At 42.0% G+C, this 21,404-nt stretch overlaps 2 protein-coding genes across 5 annotated transcripts in view; one reads left to right on the top strand and one right to left on the bottom strand.

Annotated features, from left to right (window-relative positions):
* Positions 1-427: 427 nt before the first annotated feature.
* si:dkey-27i16.2 (regulator of cell cycle RGCC) lies at positions 428-4,141 on the top strand. Its single transcript, XM_004541004.6, has 5 exons — positions 428-564; positions 1,338-1,502; positions 2,166-2,246; positions 2,869-2,931; positions 3,483-4,141. Exons 1-5 carry the CDS (start codon positions 543-545, stop codon positions 3,488-3,490), a joined length of 339 nt encoding a protein of 112 aa, XP_004541061.1. The 5' UTR covers positions 428-542; the 3' UTR covers positions 3,491-4,141.
* A 12,613-nt stretch (positions 4,142-16,754) lies between these two features.
* nlgn3a (neuroligin 3a) overlaps positions 16,755-21,404 on the bottom strand; it is a 139,192-nt gene continuing 134,542 nt past the window's right edge. For all 4 annotated transcript variants that reach the window (XM_004541005.3, XM_076891944.1, XM_004541006.3 and 1 more), the window contains one exon: positions 16,755-19,608. In XM_004541005.3, coding sequence (XP_004541062.1) covers positions 18,753-19,608 — 856 coding nt within the window. In that variant the 3' untranslated portion in view covers positions 16,755-18,752. The remainder of the gene's footprint in view (positions 19,609-21,404) is intronic.

Here is a 21,404-nt window from a genome sequence, read left to right as displayed (position 1 = left end):
TGCACGTGTGAAAGAAGAATAAAATTTGTTGTTCCGAGTTTTGTTTTGGAGCGTGTGCGACACTTCTCTTTCCTATCAAAGTGTCCTGTGTTTAAGATTACTTGTGTCACAGCCAGGAAATTATATCGGGCAAATAATAATATAATATTAATGTACATAAAACCCAAACCCCCGCATTACGCCGCCTACCCAAAACGGAATAACTCGAGGATTTGACACCCCTCTTTTCTGTCTTCATCTAAAACCCCAACGGATATTTTTTCCCACAGCCCCGCTTACAGCATTTAATGGGTTATTCCAGTCCCACTCTCTTTCACTTGCGTAACAACCTCGTTTTTTTACTTTCCGCCCCCTCCCCATTTCCACTTACAGTCCCCTCGACCTCTGAGGTTTTTAATCTGTGACATGATTGGCTGGGCAGGCCCTCTCACAGAGCGGGTGTGGAAGGCTTTAGAATAAAAGTACAGTAGTACTGTCAGCATCAAACCGCTCTGAACCCAGACACACAGCAGCTTCGTGGCGCTTTTCTTTCACGTCCCGCTATGTCCTCAGACAGTACCATGGGTGAGTCCAACGCCTGCTTGAGACAATAATTTGAATTTATTTCAGTGATGGATCATAGAGCACGCTTTCCCAGCCTTTTATTAAATTTACTAAACAGATTAAAAAAACACAAATATATGTAAAAGATAGAAAAGCTTTATAGGAAGATTTAAAAATCATCTCGCTGTGACACTTATTTTAAATTCCTAATCCTTTTTGTAGTTGTACTTTTTTGTAATCATACGTATTTACGTATCTACCAAACACACCAAAGTTGTTTTAATTTTAGTGTTCCATAAGGAATTTTAACTTTGAGATATTTATGTGAGCCTAATAAAATGTTAGAAAACCTAAACTGCGTTTATGCAACACCCATTTTTAAAATAATGGTGCCGGCGCTAAAAAAGTTTTTATAGTAGCCGAGAGCGTACAACTCTGATTTATGATGTAATATATATAAATATATTTTTAATCACACTTTGCAGACCAGGTGTTTTACTGTCCGTCTACTGTTTTATATGCCATATGGGAACATGTCCAGTTATCTGATGCAGCACGCTGACATAAACTTCAGCTGGTAGTTTTTAGATTTTCCTTTTTTTTTTTTAATGTATATTTCTTAGGTTTAGGAATTTGGTATCTTTGAAACGCCCTTTAAAACATTCTCAGGTCCCCATATTTAATCAAGTCTTTAAAAATATTTATTTCAGTGTTTCTACTATTTTCTTTTACTGCTGAAATAAGCTGAGTCCATCTTGAAGATTTCTTTCCAACTGCTGTCACATTTTCCACAGACTTGGACTTGGAGCTTGGTGAGTTGCTCCAGGAGTTCCAGGATGTGGTGGAGGAGCTGAAGGCCCCTTCTCAAAGCAGACCGCATGCTTACCAGAAAGCATTGCACGAGGCCAAAACTCTCACAGGGCTGAGTGAAGACAGTGGAGTCGAGGACTCAGATTACAGTAAGTTATTCAAAAAAAGAAAAAAAGAATACGTTAGAGAAGTGATTAAGATAATATCTGCCTAATGTACAAAGTGTGGGGGAAGGAAAGTAATTATTTAGTGCATCATGCTGGTGAGTGACATTGTTTGGAATCCCCGTGGACTCCAGTTGAGCCCCTTTATCAGCCCAAACAACTGCAGCTTGACACATTTAATTTGCATGAAATTAGTGGTACAAGAGGACACATCCCTACACACTTCCATTAAAGTGGCTGTTTGTGCTCGTGACAATAGCTGTATACTGGAATGAGCTGCAATTACGGATATCCCATCTTGTGTAATTGTCTTTCCCCCCTTTGTTCTGCATTTGTCGACGGTTATAAGATAAAAGAAGAAACAGTTCCCCCCCCCCCCCCCCCCCCCCTGCTCCCATGTGTCGTCATTATTGAAAGTATTTTGCCCCCCTAACCATTCAACAGGCAAACTGCTTTCAAAGGCCGACACATGGGAGTCACTAGCGCCGAACACTTACCTTTTAATTTTTTTTATCGCATGTTATCATCATTACGTGCAACTCCTGCATTATGTTAGAGTTTTGTCATTGTCACTGATCATTTGCAAGGACTGCCCTTAGTGCTTGTTATCTCCTTTTACTCCCTCATTGCTTCCCTCTCTTCCCCCAGGCAGTGAACCATCTATGGGGAACAGTTTGAATACCAGTGAGGAGGAGCTCCACACAGCAGGAATAACGCTGGCATCAAAAGGTACTGGAGCCTTCTATCAGCTCATCTCCATCTAGATAGCCTCAGTTCTTACAGCGATCACTATCACTTTATAAGAGCTACACAGAAAGCATCTGCAATGCCCTGGAATCTGTCTTGGTTTACACAACAAAGCAACTTCCACTGTGGCTGTGACGTCTCAGCGCTCTTCTTTCAAAGCTCCTGGGTGGAGTCATTTGTGCTGTTATATGCAGTGATGAGACCGGCTCTTGGCTGCGTGCGCATGTGGATTAATGAGTGCTGTTGCAGTTGCATCCACAGACTACTGTTAAAGTTAAACATCAGGTGACCAGAAAGAGTCAGTCATATTTTTTCATCAATTTTGTTTGGCTTTACACAGAAAAAGCTTACAACAGAGAGATCCTGGTGGGAACGAGGCTGCCAAGGCTCTTTTTGGAGCTCTTAAAATCAGCTTTATCTCAGTTTGCGTGTTCAGTTCAAACTTTATGTAATGCCGAGACTTAGATAACTTCAGCGTTTGGTCCAAAGGAAATAGGCTACCACTGAACTGAGCTGCCTTTCTCTACAAAAATGTTCCATTGCAGCTCTATTTTTCTTATAGTTTCTTTCTCAAATTCCATTTCTTTCTGTCCTCTTTCTGCAGCCAAGCTGGGAGACACAAGGGATCTTGAGAGTTTTATCGACATGTTGGACCGGGAACTTGCTGGTGCGTATTTAAGAAAATTACACCCTCTATCATCCAATCTTTTCTTGACTTCTTTTGTACTGAGTCGACAAGCCAGCAGGTTGGAGTATGTTACAGTGGCAGAGACGCGCTGACATGAGCGTGGCGTATGTTTTGGTGTTTTGGACTGTGTAGCAGTATCCAGCTTGTTTCTACAGTGTACTGTACCCCCTGCTGTTTATCTCTGAGCACCCTTTATGTGTAAATATCATGTCTGAGGACTCAGGTGGACTATCTACACGCGCTTTAGTGATAATGGCATACTTGACTACATGAGCGTCATGATCCTGCTATCAGCGGTAAAGCAGTGGTGTTCCAGAGGCCCCTAAACACACACGCATCACCCAGAGCATGCACACAAGCAACAGGGAGCAAAGCATAAATCCACTGCTATCAGTGGTCTCGACACAAAGCGAATTAACGTTACAAATTAATCGTAACTCCCCGTGTATCTCTACAAGGCTCACTTAGTCACTGCATATTGATGTGTTTGTTCACATGCCTGTGCTTTTTCTTCTTCTTTCTTTTTGCAGAGATGTGAACAGAGAGCAAAAGTGAGCTACGTACAATAATGGGGGGGGGGGGGGATAGGGAATAGGCTGGGGGCGACATGACTGGCTACTGCTGAGCAGAAAGAGAGATATACACCAGAGCAGATCTGATGGAGCAAATGGTCCCCTCGCCGCTCCGGGGGAAAAGGTTAACATCCAAAATTAAAAGGGCAGTCCATTCCGAAAATGCAAGAACTCCCACAGACCCCCGGCGATGCTGCGTCCAGCCAGCAAAGACAACGTCCGCCTGCAGCATCAGATCCAGGATGTGTGACATATTCTTAAAATGAGACAAAGCTTCCATCTGTTTGGGCATGTGACAAAAAAGAAAGAAGAAACACAACAAAAACACTGCCTAGAGTATAGAAAGCATGTTTATCCCACATTTAAAAAAAAAAATCCCATAAGTGCAATGCCTGGAAAGGGCTCTAAATCCTCACGGCTGTGTAGTTTTGAAGAAAGCTGAGCTTTGTCTGGATCAAAACCTTAGACGGCACAAAAGTTTTAGGCTAATTTCAAACTAATTTTAATTAGAAGGGCATTTCTGGTGTACAGGTCTTTATGATATTTGTTTTGTTTTAATAATATATAATGTATATACAGATGAATGCATGTAAAAATAAAAAGAGATTTGTAATGAATTTGATGTTTTCTATCCATCCTTCCTTCCAATTATCCTTATTAGTGTTGCACGGGAGCTGGAGCCTATCCCAGCTACCATAGGGCGATAAGTGGGGTACACCCTCCACAGGTTGGTTGCAGGGCTAATATGTTGCCATTTTTTAAAAACATATTCACTCTGTGCAGAGACTCTGGCCTTACTAGCCACATATGATTTGCCACACAAGTCTGAGCGGTTGTCACTTTTCTTAAAAAAAACAGCAAAACACCCAAAACCTCCTGACAGTGTTCACAACTAACACTCAATGTGCCCACATCTTCTTTCTCTCTAAACTGACTTCTGCCATTGTCACACTTCATGTCTCATAAGACCCTCAAATGTTTTTCTTTATTTTTGCAGTTGCTTCCTCTGTGTCTGTTCTGATTATTCTTTGAGTTTCACTTCAGCAACCAGCACAGGAAAACCACAAATTTAGCTCAGACACAGGCTTAAAAAGGAAGTGCGTCAGTGCTGCTGAGAAAAGCAATGCTCATTTAGACTGTGTACTTACTCCTAACACAAATCTAATCTTTGAACTGAAGGCAGGAAACCGCTGCGTTTTGACTGAAATGCAGACTTTCCCATCGCGGTTTTTTCTATACTCTGCTGTCATTTCACGGGCGTGTAGGTGTTGCTAGTGACATGCATGTGCAGGTGTCTCCTCCAGTCTGTCAGAGCGCCACAGAAACACATGAGGGTGAGGTGACTGTTGTGCTTGTAAACTTGTCACTCTTTGCGACTTGTAATTTTACAATGAGGGACAGAGGCACTGTAACCCAGCTGATCTATGCAAATGTATTTTTAGCCTATGGTAACATGTCAAAGCGGAGTTTCAAATGATTCTGAATGAGGAATTGAAAAAGCAGCCTGAAAAATTTAGAGTCTGCTTATTGCAATCACACACCTGCTTGCTGAAAAACATAGTTGTCAGGGTAGAAGTTATTCGGACTGCCATTGTTTTGTCATTAGGAATCTCTAGGCAGCTATAGCTGATATAATCACCGGCCCTGGTGGTGATATATTATAGATAGACTCCTTGGGTGGGCCTATTTGTTTGACAGCATGTCAGTGACAGAGTCCAAAAGAGGAAAGGCTGGACACTTAAGTTACTGTTCTTGGTCTGATTATGTCTCATTAGAAGACAAAGACAAGTTCCCGCTTTGAACTGTGGCCAACTATTTAACCGTGCTGACTGGGACGAGAGCCGCTTCACCTCAAAAGGTGAAGGAGGAAGCGACAAGAGTGTAGTGGCGAGAGCAAATGAGCTTCAAATGTGATGCTACTGTAAAGATAAGAGGAATAATGGGAACCTAAAAGAAAAATTGAGACTGCTCAAAGAGTAAGGAAATACAGAGGGGTAAGCGTGGAGTATCCGGCTTCTACTGTGTTGTCTGTTCCACTTAAGAGAAAGGCCAGACTGACTGATTGAGGCCACAGCTGCTCAGGATAGTTACAAAGCTGGCTTCCACATGATGGAAGTTCCCTCGCAAGCGATGGGCACATCCTGTTTATTTTAAATGAAGGTGAGGAACAGCAAGAATGCAGGAAACACAATGGTGAAGTGCAAGCAAGAGTGAAAGGAATTTCACCGGCACCGCTTCCCACTTTGTCATTCTAATGTGATGTTTCAGGTCCTCCATCCCGCTCTGATTCTTGCTGCTGTGACACTGCTGCCACACTAATCCACGCAGGCTACATGAAAAGTCACCAGCCGCTAATTATGCGGCATGATTTTTATTAGATTGCTCTTCAGTGGGATCTGATGTAATATATCAGTTTGGCTTTTGGGAACGCCTCCTCGTTATTGTTTATGCGCTCATTACTATGAGCTCGGCGCTTGATTGGCAGCACAGCGAAGTAAGAGGTCAATATGTCAGCCAGTCGTTGTTTAGATAACAGACAGACTAAATGATGAATGAACTGAGTTCATTAGCTGGTAAATTAGAATGAATTGATGCTATGATGAGACAATGAATAGTCCTGAGAAATGAAGACGTAATAAAAATCACGCTGTCCCCTTTACGACCCTCACCCATATACTCAGGTATCCTTGTAATAAATGTCACAAAGACTTAAAACCGCTACACACAATACTTGTTTTAAACTAGTTAGCAAGCTAATGAAGACGTAATTGAGTGCAGCAGAAAGGAGACACTTGTTATTATCAGACAATGAGTAAATGAAGCAGAGATATGGCCTGTGCAGCGAGGCCATCGTGGCTGAGATGAGTGCAGCATGCAGAGCACGCAGTCTTCTGTCATCTGCCTGATGAGAGACCGGAGCAACGCCTTTCCCCTGAGAGTCCCCCAAATGGTCCAGGCTAACAACGCTCTCCCAAGGAATTAGCTTGCTCAACCACCCAACACACACACACACACACACACACACACACACACACACACACACACACACACACACACACACACACACACACACACACACACACACACACACACACGCACAATGAATTGTAAAAGTCTGACTGGGTCTTACATAACTGAGGCTGCTCTCTGAGCCCAGATCAAGGACTCAGAGCACTTTGTTATTCCTGCAGAGCTCACAAAAGCAGGACTTGGTGGTATGCTTTACAATATAGATATAACTGTGGAGAAGCCGAAGGATGGATTGATGCATGGATAGTGGTGGATGCCCATATTAAGCATAGCCAAAGTTTAAAATAATGAGGTCAGTCTATGTGGAAATAATCACTGTAAGTAAAAAGCTCTCAGACTTTAGACTGCTTGGTTTCCAAAAGCCTTTTCTACCTTTGGATTTGTATCACGTCAGTAAGAGCAGACATCCCTAATTTGCTCATCTCAGGTTCACATCTCTTTCTGTGAGCACCACAAAGCATCTAATTGCAATGGCAATCAGAACAAAGTTGACTTAAAGTGAGTGCAGTCTTAATGGGAGAGAAGCTCTCAGGGAGAGGCTTACATCAGACTGTAGATAAATTAATAGGCTACAAATCCCAGTATAAGATAAATAAGGACTATTTTAAACTGTGAATCATGCAAAGCTACACCAGTAGGCTTAAAATATAATTTAAAATTCCCACAGTCACGATTCCTTTTTTTCAGCTTTTGTATTTCGAAGAAATTATAAGTGGCTGTGTGCAAACATTTGAAGAAAGACTCATTTTTAATGCATGTTTGCTGCACAGGTTGTATTTATTTCTTTTCACTTCAAAAATCAAGAAAACAAGCAGTTTGCCTGAGGATGCCCAAACCTTTGACTACAGGCATAAACAATCTCTAAAATAGCATCACTTTAAAGTCGTGTGAGATATTTATGTGTAAGCCATAAATGCCTTAAAATCATTTTTGGCTCAATGAAAGTAAACACTGACCTGCAGCAGGACTATTTTTTTCTCTACGACAGTGACTGGCATAGCAATTTCCACTTTGACTGCATAAAGGTAACATAACAGCCTCCTATGTTCCTTTTCCTCAGCTCTGTATAGCTCAACACTGGAGCCTAAAAAGATGTTCCCCAGCTTTGCATTCTTGTAATATCCCACAGGGTGTTACAGGAATTCATTAAAAGTTCATTTTCTGTTCCTCGTACTTCTGCATGGGTTTTCCAGCCCCACACCTGAACATATAAAAATTGTTGGGCTCACTAAAAAAATTGCAGTTACATTATTTTAGGTGAAAACTAAGACCATGAATTAGCTAACTGGAGGGTGACGATGGTGAGTGAAGAGTTGGAAAGATGATGTTCCTAGTTCTCAGGACATAAAGATCACCTGGTTGAAGCTTGTGTTTTTTTCTGGTTGAAATTCCCAAACTTTGGATTTATTGCCACAAACATGTTGATATTTGAATGTTCCCATAGTAATATTCATTTTGTTTGCTAACAATCCCATGAGCATCAGATGTATTTTGCTTAGTACAAACTAATGCTGGCTTACTACAGTGATGGGCGCCGTATACATCACGCCCACTAAACATCAGCATCTGTTCCCAAGCAGAGCCAGAACAACGTGTAAACCTCCAGTCAACTGAAGAGTGTTTAAAAAATTTCTGTGGAGTTTTTCTTAATAATAATAATAATAATAATAATAATAATAATAATAATAATAATAATAATAATAATAATAATAATAAAATTGTAAACTTACTATGAAATAACAATGCAATACCCAACTAATTTAGGTTAAAAATCCCTGTGCTTATCAGGCGTATTGCTGGGAGAGGTGGAAACAGTTTAATGGTGTGTTTGGATTTGAGTGGTTTCCGTCACGTATAGTAAATCTCTGCTTTCATCCATGTCATTTCCTGTTTTGCTCTCTGACGTCCGTCTCATTGTAGACCATGGAACAGGAAACCAGTGTGATTCCTTTTAAAGGAGTTCATTCCCGAGGAATGCGATTCACACAGTGTTCCTGGCCTCCAATGAGCCATTACATCACTGCTGACTGGGGATTTCTTGACGCCACTTCACTGTTCCTCTTTCAACTCAGGCAGTCAGTTTACTTGAATTCATTACAGAAAAGCAGGCATTACCAAACAATGAGCTAAAACATCATTCGAGTTTCATTCGTGCGTAATGGAAATCATTTCTGTCTTAACTAATGTCCAATTTAAGCTCAATCCATAAATCAAAACACTGGTGGGAAAAGGGAGCAAAACCAAGCTGTGAGAAGATGTGGATGTGTGAATGGAAGTGACAGCGAACATAGCTTTAGCAAATGCCATGGGCTACCTAGTGGGCAAAAAAACTGTATCGTAAAGTAGCAAGCTGGTAAGCTGTCAGTCATACAAGGAGGTCTCGGGGCATCTTTGCAGCTGTGAAGATGCTTCCAGTGTGTATTAACCGTTCCTGGAGTGGACAGAAACGAACGTGTGGAATTTTTTAGTATCCAAGAGAAGACTTCAGAGGTCCTCTAGGGACCAGACTGCCTTGTTGCTGTATTCTGTGGTGTTTCCATTGCATAGATCATTTTTGTGGCTTCGTTCTAATCATTCATCTGACATCTGACCATAAAGTAGGCAGTGTTTATCTTATTTATATTATGTACAAACAGTAGACGAATGGACAAGTTTGAAATATGATGGATTCCCAACTCCTAAACTAAAAGAACCAAAAAGGATTTTGCAAATGTTTTTTAAGGTCAGATGTCTTATAAGCTACATGATTAAGTATTAACTATATATCTATCTTTTTTGATAAAAAAAAAGAAAAAAGAAGCAAACGTCTATTTCACTACACAAGGCTAATATTTAGGCTTTCACTGATAAATGAGGCTCTCTGCCTCTCGGGGCAAAAATAGGCTTAACTTCAAAGGGTGTTTCCAGTATTTCATGAAAAAAAAAAATGGTGCAGATTTTCTTGGACTGAGCTCACACACTAAAGTCAAGCTCACGGTGCATTTGATCTGAAAGATCTGTGAAATGCCTGGTAGCCTGGATTAGAACTAAAGATCAAATTGTTGCTACTGAAAGTCATTGTAATGTGATCTAAGTGATAAGATACTTTCGGGAAGTCCTGTGGGAGTCCTCTGTAGTCTGCACCGAAGCAACACAGGCTGGCGAGTTCTGACACCATAAGTCCACTGACGCAACCTTTCCACTGCCACCAGTAACCCACATCTGAGAAAGGCATTAGTGGACTGCCATCTGATGGTGAACTCCAGCTGATGCAACAGAGCGATAGCAGCTAGTGTGGCTCCAGTTGGTGACGAACGACCTTGCAAGAAAAAAGAAAAAGAAAAAAAAAAAAGCTCTGAATATGCAAGATAATGCTATGAGTGATGAGTGCAGTTAGAGCAGGAAGGAAACTTTTCCCAGTCACAAGTAGACCAACTAGTAGGAAAAATTAGATGTCAAGTGGGAACTCCACAGTAACAGGTTTTTTGCAGGATGGATCCTCTGCTGAGGCTTAAAATGTGCTTGTTGCCTGCTGTTGTTACTTTCCCCACATACTGGGAGTGTGCGGGCTTTAGTCTCAGCGGTGTCAGTGGTATCTCCAGGCCATCTATCTTACAGAGGGCAGATCATTATGTAGTCGACAGGTAGCTTTAGGTTGGAGCCAGGTGGGAATGCCTGTGCTAGATGAACTATAGGATACTACTGTTGTTCACTGGACCTCCATAAAACCACACTGGCTCCTTTAACTCTTGAATACTACATTACACTTGGGCTTGTTCTATTCTTGCACTGATGCCACAGTTTATTGCACCCAAAGCTGCATTTAAAATGCTGGTGTTATTTTATTTTATTTTTTACCAGCTAATCCCATAAAACCAAAGACATCAATGAATTTATCTGGCTAACAAGTGCTGTCTGTGCAGACTCGGCTTGTAGCTTATGGTCTGTACCACACAACTCCATCACTGCATAAAAACCACTTAAATCACATAAAGCATGCATACTACCGGGTGATATTCTCCCTATTTTGACAGCTCTGCCGCTGTATTTTGCCTCGACAGCAGCTCCGTGTCGAGAAGGCATCACAGAGGATGCAAGGGGAACGTGTCTCCTCTGCTACTCGGATGAGCTAAAGAAAGAAAGCTTTACTGTTTGTCCTCATTGTAATTACTGAATACATCACTGAACACACCATTCTGGCTTTTGGCTCCATGTTTTTCACAGTTTCTGGACAACAGTGAGTTCAATGGCACAGAAACGTATGCTTCATTTGGCTGTGAATGCAAAGACAGTGCTTGTTAGTGGGATAAATTCCTTGTTTGGTTTTGGTCTGCTTGTGGAATTTGTTGTTAATTATACCAAAGATAAAACATGCCAGCCTTGTTAATGGATGCAAAAAGTGTGTGATTTTTGAAGGAACATAGTAGTCAGGTATATTGTCTAGGACTGTGGTGCTTTCTCCATAAATATTTTTGTTTGATTCATACTTTGTGGCCACTATATTAGGTACACCCGTTCAACTGCTCGTGAACACAAGTATCTAATCGAGTATTGATGCGTTTGGGCATGCAGGCATGGTCAAGAATGGGAAAGAAAGGGGATTTAAATTACTTGGATAGAAGTTACATGGTTGTTGGTGCCAGATGGGGTGGTCTGAGTATTCAGAAACTGCTCATCTACTGAGATTTTGCGCACAACCATCTTTAGGGTTTACAGAGTATGGTGTGAAATGCAGAAAATATCCAGTGAGCAACTCTTCTCTGGATGTAAATGTCTTGCTGATGCCATAGATCAGGGGAGAATGGCCAGACTGCTTCAAGCTGACACAAAACTTGGCATGTAGAGGATCACCTCTAAATGCACAACATGTCAGACCTAGAAGCAGATGGACTAAACCAGCAGAAGACCACACTGGGTGCCACTCTGATTAAGACCAGAAAACTGAGGTTGCAATTCATGTAAATTCACAACAATTGCGCAACAGTCGTCTGATGTATCTTGATTTCTGCTACAACTTGGGATGGAATAGTCAGAATTTGCTGTATAAACCACAGAAAAGCATGGGCCCATCCTGCCTTTTATTAACATTTCAGGGCCCTGCTGGTGGTGTAATGGTGTGGGGCATATTTTCTTGGTCCCTTAGTAATTTAAACACCTACAGAGATGATCAGAGTACTGTTTCGGTTATGACCACAGTGTACCCATCTTCTGATGCCTGCTTGCAGGAAGATAACCCACTGTGTCACAAAGCTCAGATCATCTGTACTCAAATAGCCTCGAGGGTCATCCGATCTCAATCCAATAGAGCACCTTTGGGATGTGGGGGAATGTCAGATTCTCATTTCACAGCTGTGCAGATGACAGAGCTGCAGCAACTCTGTGATTCTATCACATCAATATGGACCAAAATCTCTGAGGAAAGTTTCCAGCACCTTGTTGAATCTGTGCCACAAATATTGAAGAAGAAAAAAGGGGGTCCAATTTAGTATTAGCAAAGTGTACATAATCAAAGTGTCTGGCGGGTATGTACAAACACACACAAAACACCCAAACCTCTTGACTTCAAGTCTTCTGAAAATGAATGTGATGTTCTATATTCACGAGAATCACAATAAGATACATAAAGAATAGATATTTTATTTTTGATTACTCCAGTTTCCATGATTATAAATACATTCTATGGACATAAACATAGAAGTAACAGGGCATCTTTAGTAATCTGTACAATAACACTGAGATAACATAGATTTATCAGAGATGTATCTGGGCTCAAAGCCCATCGCTTTTGTTGATTACAGTCCTCGTTTCCAGTGATACATTGTGTTATAATATCTGCCTTCGCATGAAACTCCTCATTAGGTGAACCTGAAAAAAAAATGCCACAGATTTGTCTATGCAGTATGGGTACAAAACATTTTTTTTTTCAAGATTGCATTTTTCACATGGAAATAATAGATTATTGATGTTTTGACAAAACACATTATGATATCCCTTTTGGAGAAAAACAGGCTATTTAAATTCAAAGTGCAAGAGTTTTGGTTCACTGACTGACTCGAGTCTGCTTCTCAATAAGTAATGTTCATTAGCTTCGTAGTCAGCAGAGAAACACGGTAACTCAAGAAAATTAGATTCTAAATGAGTGGAAATGAGTAGCCCAGATTATGGCACTTACAAAGCTGGAGAAAGAGAAAATGGGCGCGTCATATATGTGCGAGACAGAGGGAGAGCTGCCCAGATATATTTTACATGAGGGGAGCAGAAAAAACCCCAACAACATTTGAGCACAAAAGAAAAAGAGAGATGGGGAAAAAGATGAACGAGGCTTGAGAGCAGAGAGATGAAGGTGAGGAAGAAGGTGAGAGGAAATATAGGTAACAACGTACTCTCTGTGGTAGAAATAAAATTCTCAATATCTTCACGCAAACACAAAGACACCCACAACTGCACACACCTGCAGCTCTCTCCCAGCGGGTGGGACTGTGTAATTTGGCACATCCATTTCCTAGGCTGGGTTTGTCTTCGCTGCTGTCGAGGCAGTCACAACCCCCATCGGGGTATTCTAGCCATTCCTTGAATGATGTCACTTTCGAAGCACACTCGCTGAACTGCAAACAAATCTCGGTCGTGGAAACGCGTCTCACTCATAACCGCCCCCCCCACTGAGCCATCCATTCCCTTTTTCCCCCTCGTGCGATTCGTGTCATAGGAAGTTTGGACTAATTTCATCAAGCCTTCAGGTTACTGAGTGCAGAGGAAGTTTGATCCCGTTTTTCCTCCTGCCGCAGTTTCCATGGTCTTCCCCCTTTGGTCCGTGACTTAATTATGTGGCTCTTCACAGGGCCATGTATCCCAAACTGTGTCCCTGAGGCCACTAGGTCTGCCCCTGCCAATACTCAGTGACATCTGCTCTGCTTTAACAGCATATGGGAAAATTACATGGCAAAAAACAAGTTGCCCTCCCATGACATTTCTTCCCTTTGATAGTTCACTCTCAGCTCCACCACTCAATTTTAATTCTGTGTCACTCTATGTGTGTGTGTGTGTGTGTGTGTGTGTGTGTGTGTGTGTGTTGGGGCCAGTGGACACCGACCTCACACCACTGCACATGAATCAGAGAAGAGAAGAATCCGCTTTGATTCATAACGGTGCTGTTCACGCAAATGGCAAAATAACTTCCAGGCTCAAAGTACGTTTCCTGTAAAATTTTCATGAGCTTGTTGTAAACTTGTTAGCAAACAGCTGCTTATTCATGCATTCAGCAGAGGCAGAGCTTTACAGGGATATTTCTGGCCACCTGTCCAGTAGTTATCCTCTTTTCAAATTTAGCGATCAGTGCAGCGGAAGTGATCCAAAATAGCTTATTATTGTGAAACTTGAAATATGCTGAAACACGGAGGAGAGCTGCACAGTTATGTGATGACTGGGGACGATCTTCCAATAGATGCCGATGTTTAGCATAACAATTAGGCTTTTTTGTTTCCTTTGTTTTTATTTGTATGATTTTTTATTCCCCACTGTGTGCTCACAGACTCTTTGAATGTTTAACCAGGACAAAATTGATGTGATACAACAGAAAAAAATACACTGATCAGAAATAAGATTATGACCATCTGCCTAATATTGTGTTGGTCCCCCTTTTTGATTCCCAAAATGCCGTGAGCCATCAAGGCATGGACTCCACTAGACGCCTAAAGTTTTGCTGGGGTATCTGGCACCAACATGTTAGCAACAGATCCTTAAGTCCTGCAAGCAGTGAGGTGGGGCCTCCATATGGATCAGATTTGTTTGTGCAGCACATCCCACAGATACTTGATTGGAGAATTTGGAAGCCAAGTCAACACCTCAAACACATTGCTTTACTAAAACAATTTCTACACCATTTTTGCTTTGTGGCAGGGAGTATTATCCTGCCACAGGCATCAGGGAATACTATTTCCATGAAAGGGTGTACATGGTCTGCAACAATGCTCAGGCAGGTGGTACGTGTCAACATACCACCTGGATGAATGGCAGGACCCAAGGTTTCCCAGCAGAACATTGTCCAGGGCATCACACCACCTCTACTGGGTTGCCTTTTTCCCATAATAAGTCCTTGTGCCAGGTGTTCCCCAGATAAGTGCAGTAATCAGTGAGCCTTGGCCAATCATGACCCAGTCGCTGGTTCGCCACTGTTCCTTTCTTGGACCACTTTTGACCGACACTGTCCACTGAAGTCTGGGAACACCTAACAAGAACTGCAGTTTTAGAGATGCTCTGACCCAGTTGCCTAGCCTTCATAATTTGTCCCATTTTTCCTGCTTCTAACACATCAACTTTGAGGACGCAATGTTCACTTTCTCCCTAGTATGTCCCACAAATAAACAGGTTCTGTGATGAAGAGAAAATCACTGTTATTCAGTGTCAGTGATATATTGTTATGCTCATATTGTTATGCCCAATCAGTGGTTCAGCTACTGCCCTCTAAGAATCTATAGTATTTATAACCAATATAGTGATATAGTTAGCCAAGTTGTAAGTGTGGGTCACACATGAGCTGATGCAATCTAAAGATAATGACTACAGCAATGGAAAACTGACAAAATGTGATGCTGGAATACTCAACAGAGCTCACTGTGAACATTCTGTCAAAGAAATGCTCCCTAAAAATTCCAGTCCAAAGAGTGTCTTTTGTGGATTTCGTAAGCAGTGTTTCAGTAACTAGATCTCACATTTTTGTTTTTATTATATTCAAAACACACTTATTTTCCTGCCTAGAGCCCCACAAACAAAATTTAACTTACTTTTATTATATTGAAGTATACTATATATTATATTGAGTGCGCAGCAGAAATATAAGTTCTCATAAAAGTTTGAAGATGTTTTTAAATGACTGAATGAATCAACCCTTTATGGACTTCAGTAATAAAGGAGTGCACATATTTCACAATCAGAAATATTTGAAAAACAGCTTCGCTCAACAAAGTGTAATCAATGCAAAGACTGTATATTGAAAAGGACACACCAGTTTGTTAGTAAAGTTATATTAAGAGGAGGACTTTGGCAGTTTCTTGAAACTGGGTGCTCCAAAGGATTGACGAATATTATTGAGAAATGCAGCATGCTCATAATGTAGCACCATGGAAATCTCAAAGTAGGCAAAACCTAAACCGTGCCTTGCTTTCTAATTGATTCTTAAATAATGGCAGTTACAAGATCAACCTCATCTAATATTCAGCATTACTTGAACCTAGGGACTGTTTAATTAGGTCAAAGTTCAAGTAAGCAGAAGAGTCATTTTTCTTATATATTTCTATTTCTATAATTTCACTTCTTTTTTGCCAGCAGAGGAATCGCCCCCTAATCCTGGTCAGTAGAAAGAATACAGGTTTAAGATAGATCTGCATTATTGTTACTTTTTAGGTCTGGAAGCCACTTCCATCTTTTGATATGCAGCCTATAAATCAATGCCACAATGTTTGGTGACTGCATTGTCCAGTTTATAGTTATGGACGCCTTATAAAGTGTTTTCTGTGTGCACAAGAGCGCTCCAGGTAGAAACCAGCTGCTTGTTCCTTTCTTAGAAGATGTGGTTCAGTTGAAGCGAGCGGCTGATTAGTAGGTGATTCCCAAATAAAGCAAGATGAGCAAAAAACAAGATGACTCGTATAGATCAGTCTCAGAGCAATTTCCCTCAAATAACCCATTTCTCTCTTTCTGCTACTGGCAGGATCGGTGATAAGCTGACCAGACTGTGCTTCTCGCTCTGCTACACCTCCAATCATTAAATACCAGAGGAAGCTGTAATGGAATACTTCATAAAAATGGTGAAGTCTGTGTGCATGAAGTCTCTGAAAATTGCAGCGCTGATCTTGGATCACTAGTTGGGTCGCATTACTGCATTTCACTGTAACTCGGGAGACAATCTGTGTGACGCCAAGATACTTAATGAAAATTGTCAGTTTTACTCACAGAATCAATAACTCCAGTTTTCACCCCGAGAATAACACATAATAGGATGCACTGTGAGTACATCAAGGCAATCTTTTCACAATCTCCCATTGCTGCAGCACTACTTTGCATGAATTACAGTAAAATCTGGGGTTATGCACGCAGATAGGCCCCAAGCTGTTAGCCTGTTTTTCTCAAAGGTTTCAGTGAGAGAAAAGGAGAGAGGCAGGAGGAGGAGGAGGGGAAAGAGGAAGAGGGGAGGTAGAGAGGAAGTCCTGGGGGGGGGGGGGGGGGGGGAGCCTTGCACTTGCTGCAAGACTATTTCTTTTTTAACTCATTCAAAATGGAAATAATAAAAAGTCATAATAGGAAGGAAAAGAACTTTGATCAAGAGAGGGAAAAAAAGTTTAGTGAAACTTTATATTGTTCATTTTTTAAAGTTTTAATTTGGCACATGGCACAATCAGCATGTATGCATCTGGAATACATAAATAAATATTAAATATTTTATACATAAATATACATATAGAGCTCCTACAAAGACACCTGGAGAGGTCTTGGCTTGGTATGTTTCAAATCACAACAGTACAAAGAAACTAATTGCATTGGTGCTTTTCAGTCTAAAGAGAGTTTTAAATATTTGTTGTTGTTTTTTTTAAGTGGGAAATATATCTTCATAGAAGCCCTATACATACATGTATGTATGCCCATATTTATATATATATATTCAAAGAAATACAAGTGTGCACTGATGTAGGTTTATTCAGTGCAAACAGGCCACTGTCTGCTTTCGAAGAGGAACTCTTACAAAGTCAATGGAATCATGTCAGTTAGTTCAGTTGAATCTTTAGCTATTTTTTTTCTCTTACACATAAAATAATAGATTTATTTTGTAATCTTTAAGCAAAAAATTAGACATATATAACTTTAAAAATAACAAAAGTGCTATTTTGCAAAGACAGACACCCAGAGACGCAGCAGAAACACTACTGGTGGATGAACCGAAATCAACAACATGGGAAGGTACTCAGCCCCCAACACCCCGTCCCCCCACCCATAACCACACAATATAACCTACAAACAAAAAAAAAGGTGCACGGACCCACACACACACACACTCACTCGCTCGCACACTTTCGTTCTCACACGCGCACACACCCGTTCTCGCTCTCTCGCAACTCTTGAGCTTGCAAGTTCCGACAATGTGTCTCTTCCTTTATCTCACGCTCCTGACCGCGCTTGCACGCAAAGGAATGAGAAATCATGTTCACATGCACACAAACACACAGGTGCTCTAAGCAGCATGTGTACGTGCACACCTCGTGGAGATAATATCGGATAGCTTGAACAGATAAATTGGCTGTAAAAGATGCACTTTTCTCTTAACGAAACAATCACAGTAACATAGTGTTTATCTCTGCCTTCTCATCTCTCGGCAAGAGCTGTCCCAGACAAATCATTTCTATATGAGCTTGAAAAAAAAAGAAAAGGAAAAAACACCATTTGGGTGGCTGTTGTGTTGATACGCAACAGAAAAAAAAAAAAAAGAATGAGTTGCCCAAAATGGATTTTAAAAATCTCTACATCTGCATATCCTCTAGATTCCCATCCTGGATTCAGTCTCTCATCTTTGAGTCTCAACTGTTTGCAACACACCCCACATGGAATAGTCTCGGGGAATAGAAATAATGACAAAAAAACCCAACAACAACAAGCTTTTTGTAAGGCATTGAAACGTAAAACAAAACAAAGAAGCAATTAAAAACATTTCGTGAATATCGACGTAGAGGCCATTGTTCTAGACGTGTCTCCCGCAGGAGGAAAAGGGATGGGAAATAAAAAGCACTACTCTTTGTTTTTTGTTTTTTTTTTGTTATGAATTCAAGAAAAAAAAACTGTTGATATCTCCTCAGTCTGCTTAAAAAGGCTTTTAAAATGATTATTTTAGAAAAAAACACTGCAGAAAGACCCCGCAACCCCCCTTCTCTCCTGGTTGGGAGAAGGGAAGCAGTTTGATTTTGGCAGCTCTGCACAACTTGACATCCACGGAGAGCTCTCAGCAACTCTCCTCGTAGTAAAAGTCGTGTTAAATCTCCTCACGTTTTAATCTGACTGATGCCCTTCCCCTCCTCTCCCACCCCCCCTCATGGCCCTCCCCCTCCCTGTGATATTTATAAAACACAATCCTCTCCTCCATTCGTTCATCCGGACCGCTCCTCCTCTTCCACCCCTGCACCGCCGCCTCTTCCTCCCCTCCCCGTTTTTCGCCGGCTGCCCCATGCCTCCTTAAAGCTATACGCGGGTGGTTGAGTGAGAGTGAGGCAGGCCGGTGGAGTTGAAGCCAGTTGTGAAGGTGTTGTAGGGGTGCAGGTTGGGCATGCCTACCAAGGAATTGGGGATCATGGTGATGGTGTTGGGGGTCATCAGGGGGATGTCGTCTGGAGAGCGCCGGAGTGTGAGCGTGTAGTCGGGCAGTGAGGCCAGGCGCAGTGCCCCCTCATTGCTGTTCCCAGCCTCACACTCATGGTGCGTCTGGTTCATCTGCAATGACATGATCTCCTCCTCCGGCGCGTGGTGGCCAATGTCGTTGGATGTGGTCTGCCGCTGCGGGCTGGGCTGCCCGTGGCCGGAGTCCTGCCGCCGCTTGTCCTTGCGGTAGTAGAGGGCTGCGAAGGCCAGGACGTTGAGGAACAGCAGCGAGGCCCCAACAGCGATAGTGACGCTGAGCTCTGTAGAATAATCCCGAGGGTTCTCTACAACCAGCGGCCCTGTCTCCTCATCATCGCCCCAGGAGTCTTTGTCCTCACTGTTGTAGGCCGGGGACATAGGTGGCCTCTTGGTGTTGAATGGCCAGTTTTTCCCATTGGGCTTTTTGGTGGACAGTGTGTTCTGCGTGGTCTCTGGGGGCGGCACTTTGGTGGTGGTGGAGGTGTAGTGGAACATATCGTGGAGGTTGTACAAATGGGGCACTAGGTGTTTCCAGAAGGCCACTTTGGTGGCACGGTAGTGATCGCGCACACGTGGCTTCAGGCCAATATGCAGGTAAAGCTGATCCTGGGGGTTGTATTTGGACCAGGCCACCTCTTCGAAGCGATTGGCCTTGGTGTGGATGAACTTGGTATCTTGGGGAACTGGTTTGTTGGGATCCCTGGAGACAAGAAAGAGAGACTGTTAAATGTGATTCTAAGAGTACATTAAATTATTCAAGCTCTGACATTCATGTGGGATAGGAAACGTCCAAAAAAACTAAAAATACAAGCATGTGATTCACAGCTCATATTTTGGCGTGAAAGGGGTTCAGCTAGTGGAGAATTCATTGATTTTGCTCAGTGAAATCCACAACAGCAAAAGCACAAACTCGCATCGACCAGCCAAATCCTCCTGGTTATATAGGATTTGCGTGTGCATGCTGTTGTGTATATATATATGCTTTCTTCTTAATGAATGAGTTGAGAACGATTTCATATTATATTTTCCCAAATGTCTTTCTGCTTTTGGACACCTCTTTGAGCATAACCCCCCTCCCCTTCTCTTCTCTCTCCAGATGTTGTTCTTATTTCATTTCTAAGGCAGCCCACCTACAAAAAACAGGGCAAAGCCTTTTAAAGTAAACACATATGAATAAGTCAGCAGGCTTTAGGGCTCGCGTCAGGAGGCATCTTGTTGTTGATAATCCAACGCTGGTGGAGCCGTTTCGCTAATTGCTTAGGGAAGGCGGCACAGTGTGCATTGGCATCCAATGTGCTGATGTAAAGTGGACCATATTAATCAAGATACTAAAGGAACTGCTTAGCCCTGTGTGTCCATATATATGTGTGCATGCATGGATATCAGGATGTTTGCATGCATGAGAGCGAATGGATGTTTATGAGACTGAGCATGACAGACAAAAAGGAAAGAGCTTCTTCTGGATGCAGTACCTCCTGTGATCTACAGAGTTCACTGTTCCACTTTTCGGTTTTCAACATGCTGCCTCAAATGACCAGCCATTTCAATTACAGTGAAGCTTTGATTTATTGAACAAATTAACATATAGCAATCTCCGACAATCACACAACTCTTTGTTGCCGTACAATGTCAGAAGTGGGAGTTCTGCGACCCAGAATATTGCTTCTGGTAGTGATGAAAGAATTGTCCTGTAGCCACGAAAACCCAATAATTGATGTTGGAGCGGTGATGTTAAAACTTGCGCTGTTGCAAGGAGGCAAGGAGCAGTGTGACATTTCTCTAAATATCATGAAATATCCCTTTGTGGATCTGACTGCAATGTCAGTGGCAAGCAAAGTTAAAATTTAGCCGGGGATTTAGGGATATAGTGGCTACAGTGTTGTGTTTTTTTCCTGTTCTTTCTTTTTTTTTTGCCACTGGCTGAAAAACCACCAAACATGGCTAAGAGAATTAACAGCCATGCCAGAAGAATTCAACCTCCATCCTCTCTCCTGTTCGTTTTTCTGCTGTCAATTTTTCTTTTTCAGGTCAGTGCTTCTGGGAGAAGTGAGAGAGAGAGATAGAGAAGGAGAACGAGAAAAAAAGACCGAGAGAGGTAGAGCAAATTGAGACGGCTGGAGCTGAATTCCTTCGACCACGGCTGGTGTCAGCAGAGCGGCCCGTAAATAACCTCTTTTATTAGGCCCGTAATGGTCCCCGATGAATATTGACAGGCAGACTATGATGACTTTGTAGCTGAATATCAGTAATTAAGTTTCAAAGGAGTAGGTGGTGGAGGTAAGGTCATATTGATCTCCCCGTGCGCAACATGCCAGAGAACAGGATGTCAATGGAGCCGCCTCAGACGTAGCTGTCTGCAGCCTGCGTGCTGCATGAATTCTTGCAAGAGTGCACCAGTGTGCACACACCCATGCAAGCACAGGCTCTCGCCCTCTATCTTACACACGTGCATGCGCATCGACAAGAACGATGGATATCGACACTGCTGCATTTAAT

This window comes from Maylandia zebra, linkage group LG2 (assembly GCF_041146795.1).
Source record: "Maylandia zebra isolate NMK-2024a linkage group LG2, Mzebra_GT3a, whole genome shotgun sequence".
In the NCBI taxonomy this organism is placed as follows: domain Eukaryota; kingdom Metazoa; phylum Chordata; class Actinopteri; order Cichliformes; family Cichlidae; genus Maylandia; species Maylandia zebra.
Note: the sequence above shows the minus strand (reverse complement) of the source record. Positions and strands in the feature narration are given on the sequence as shown.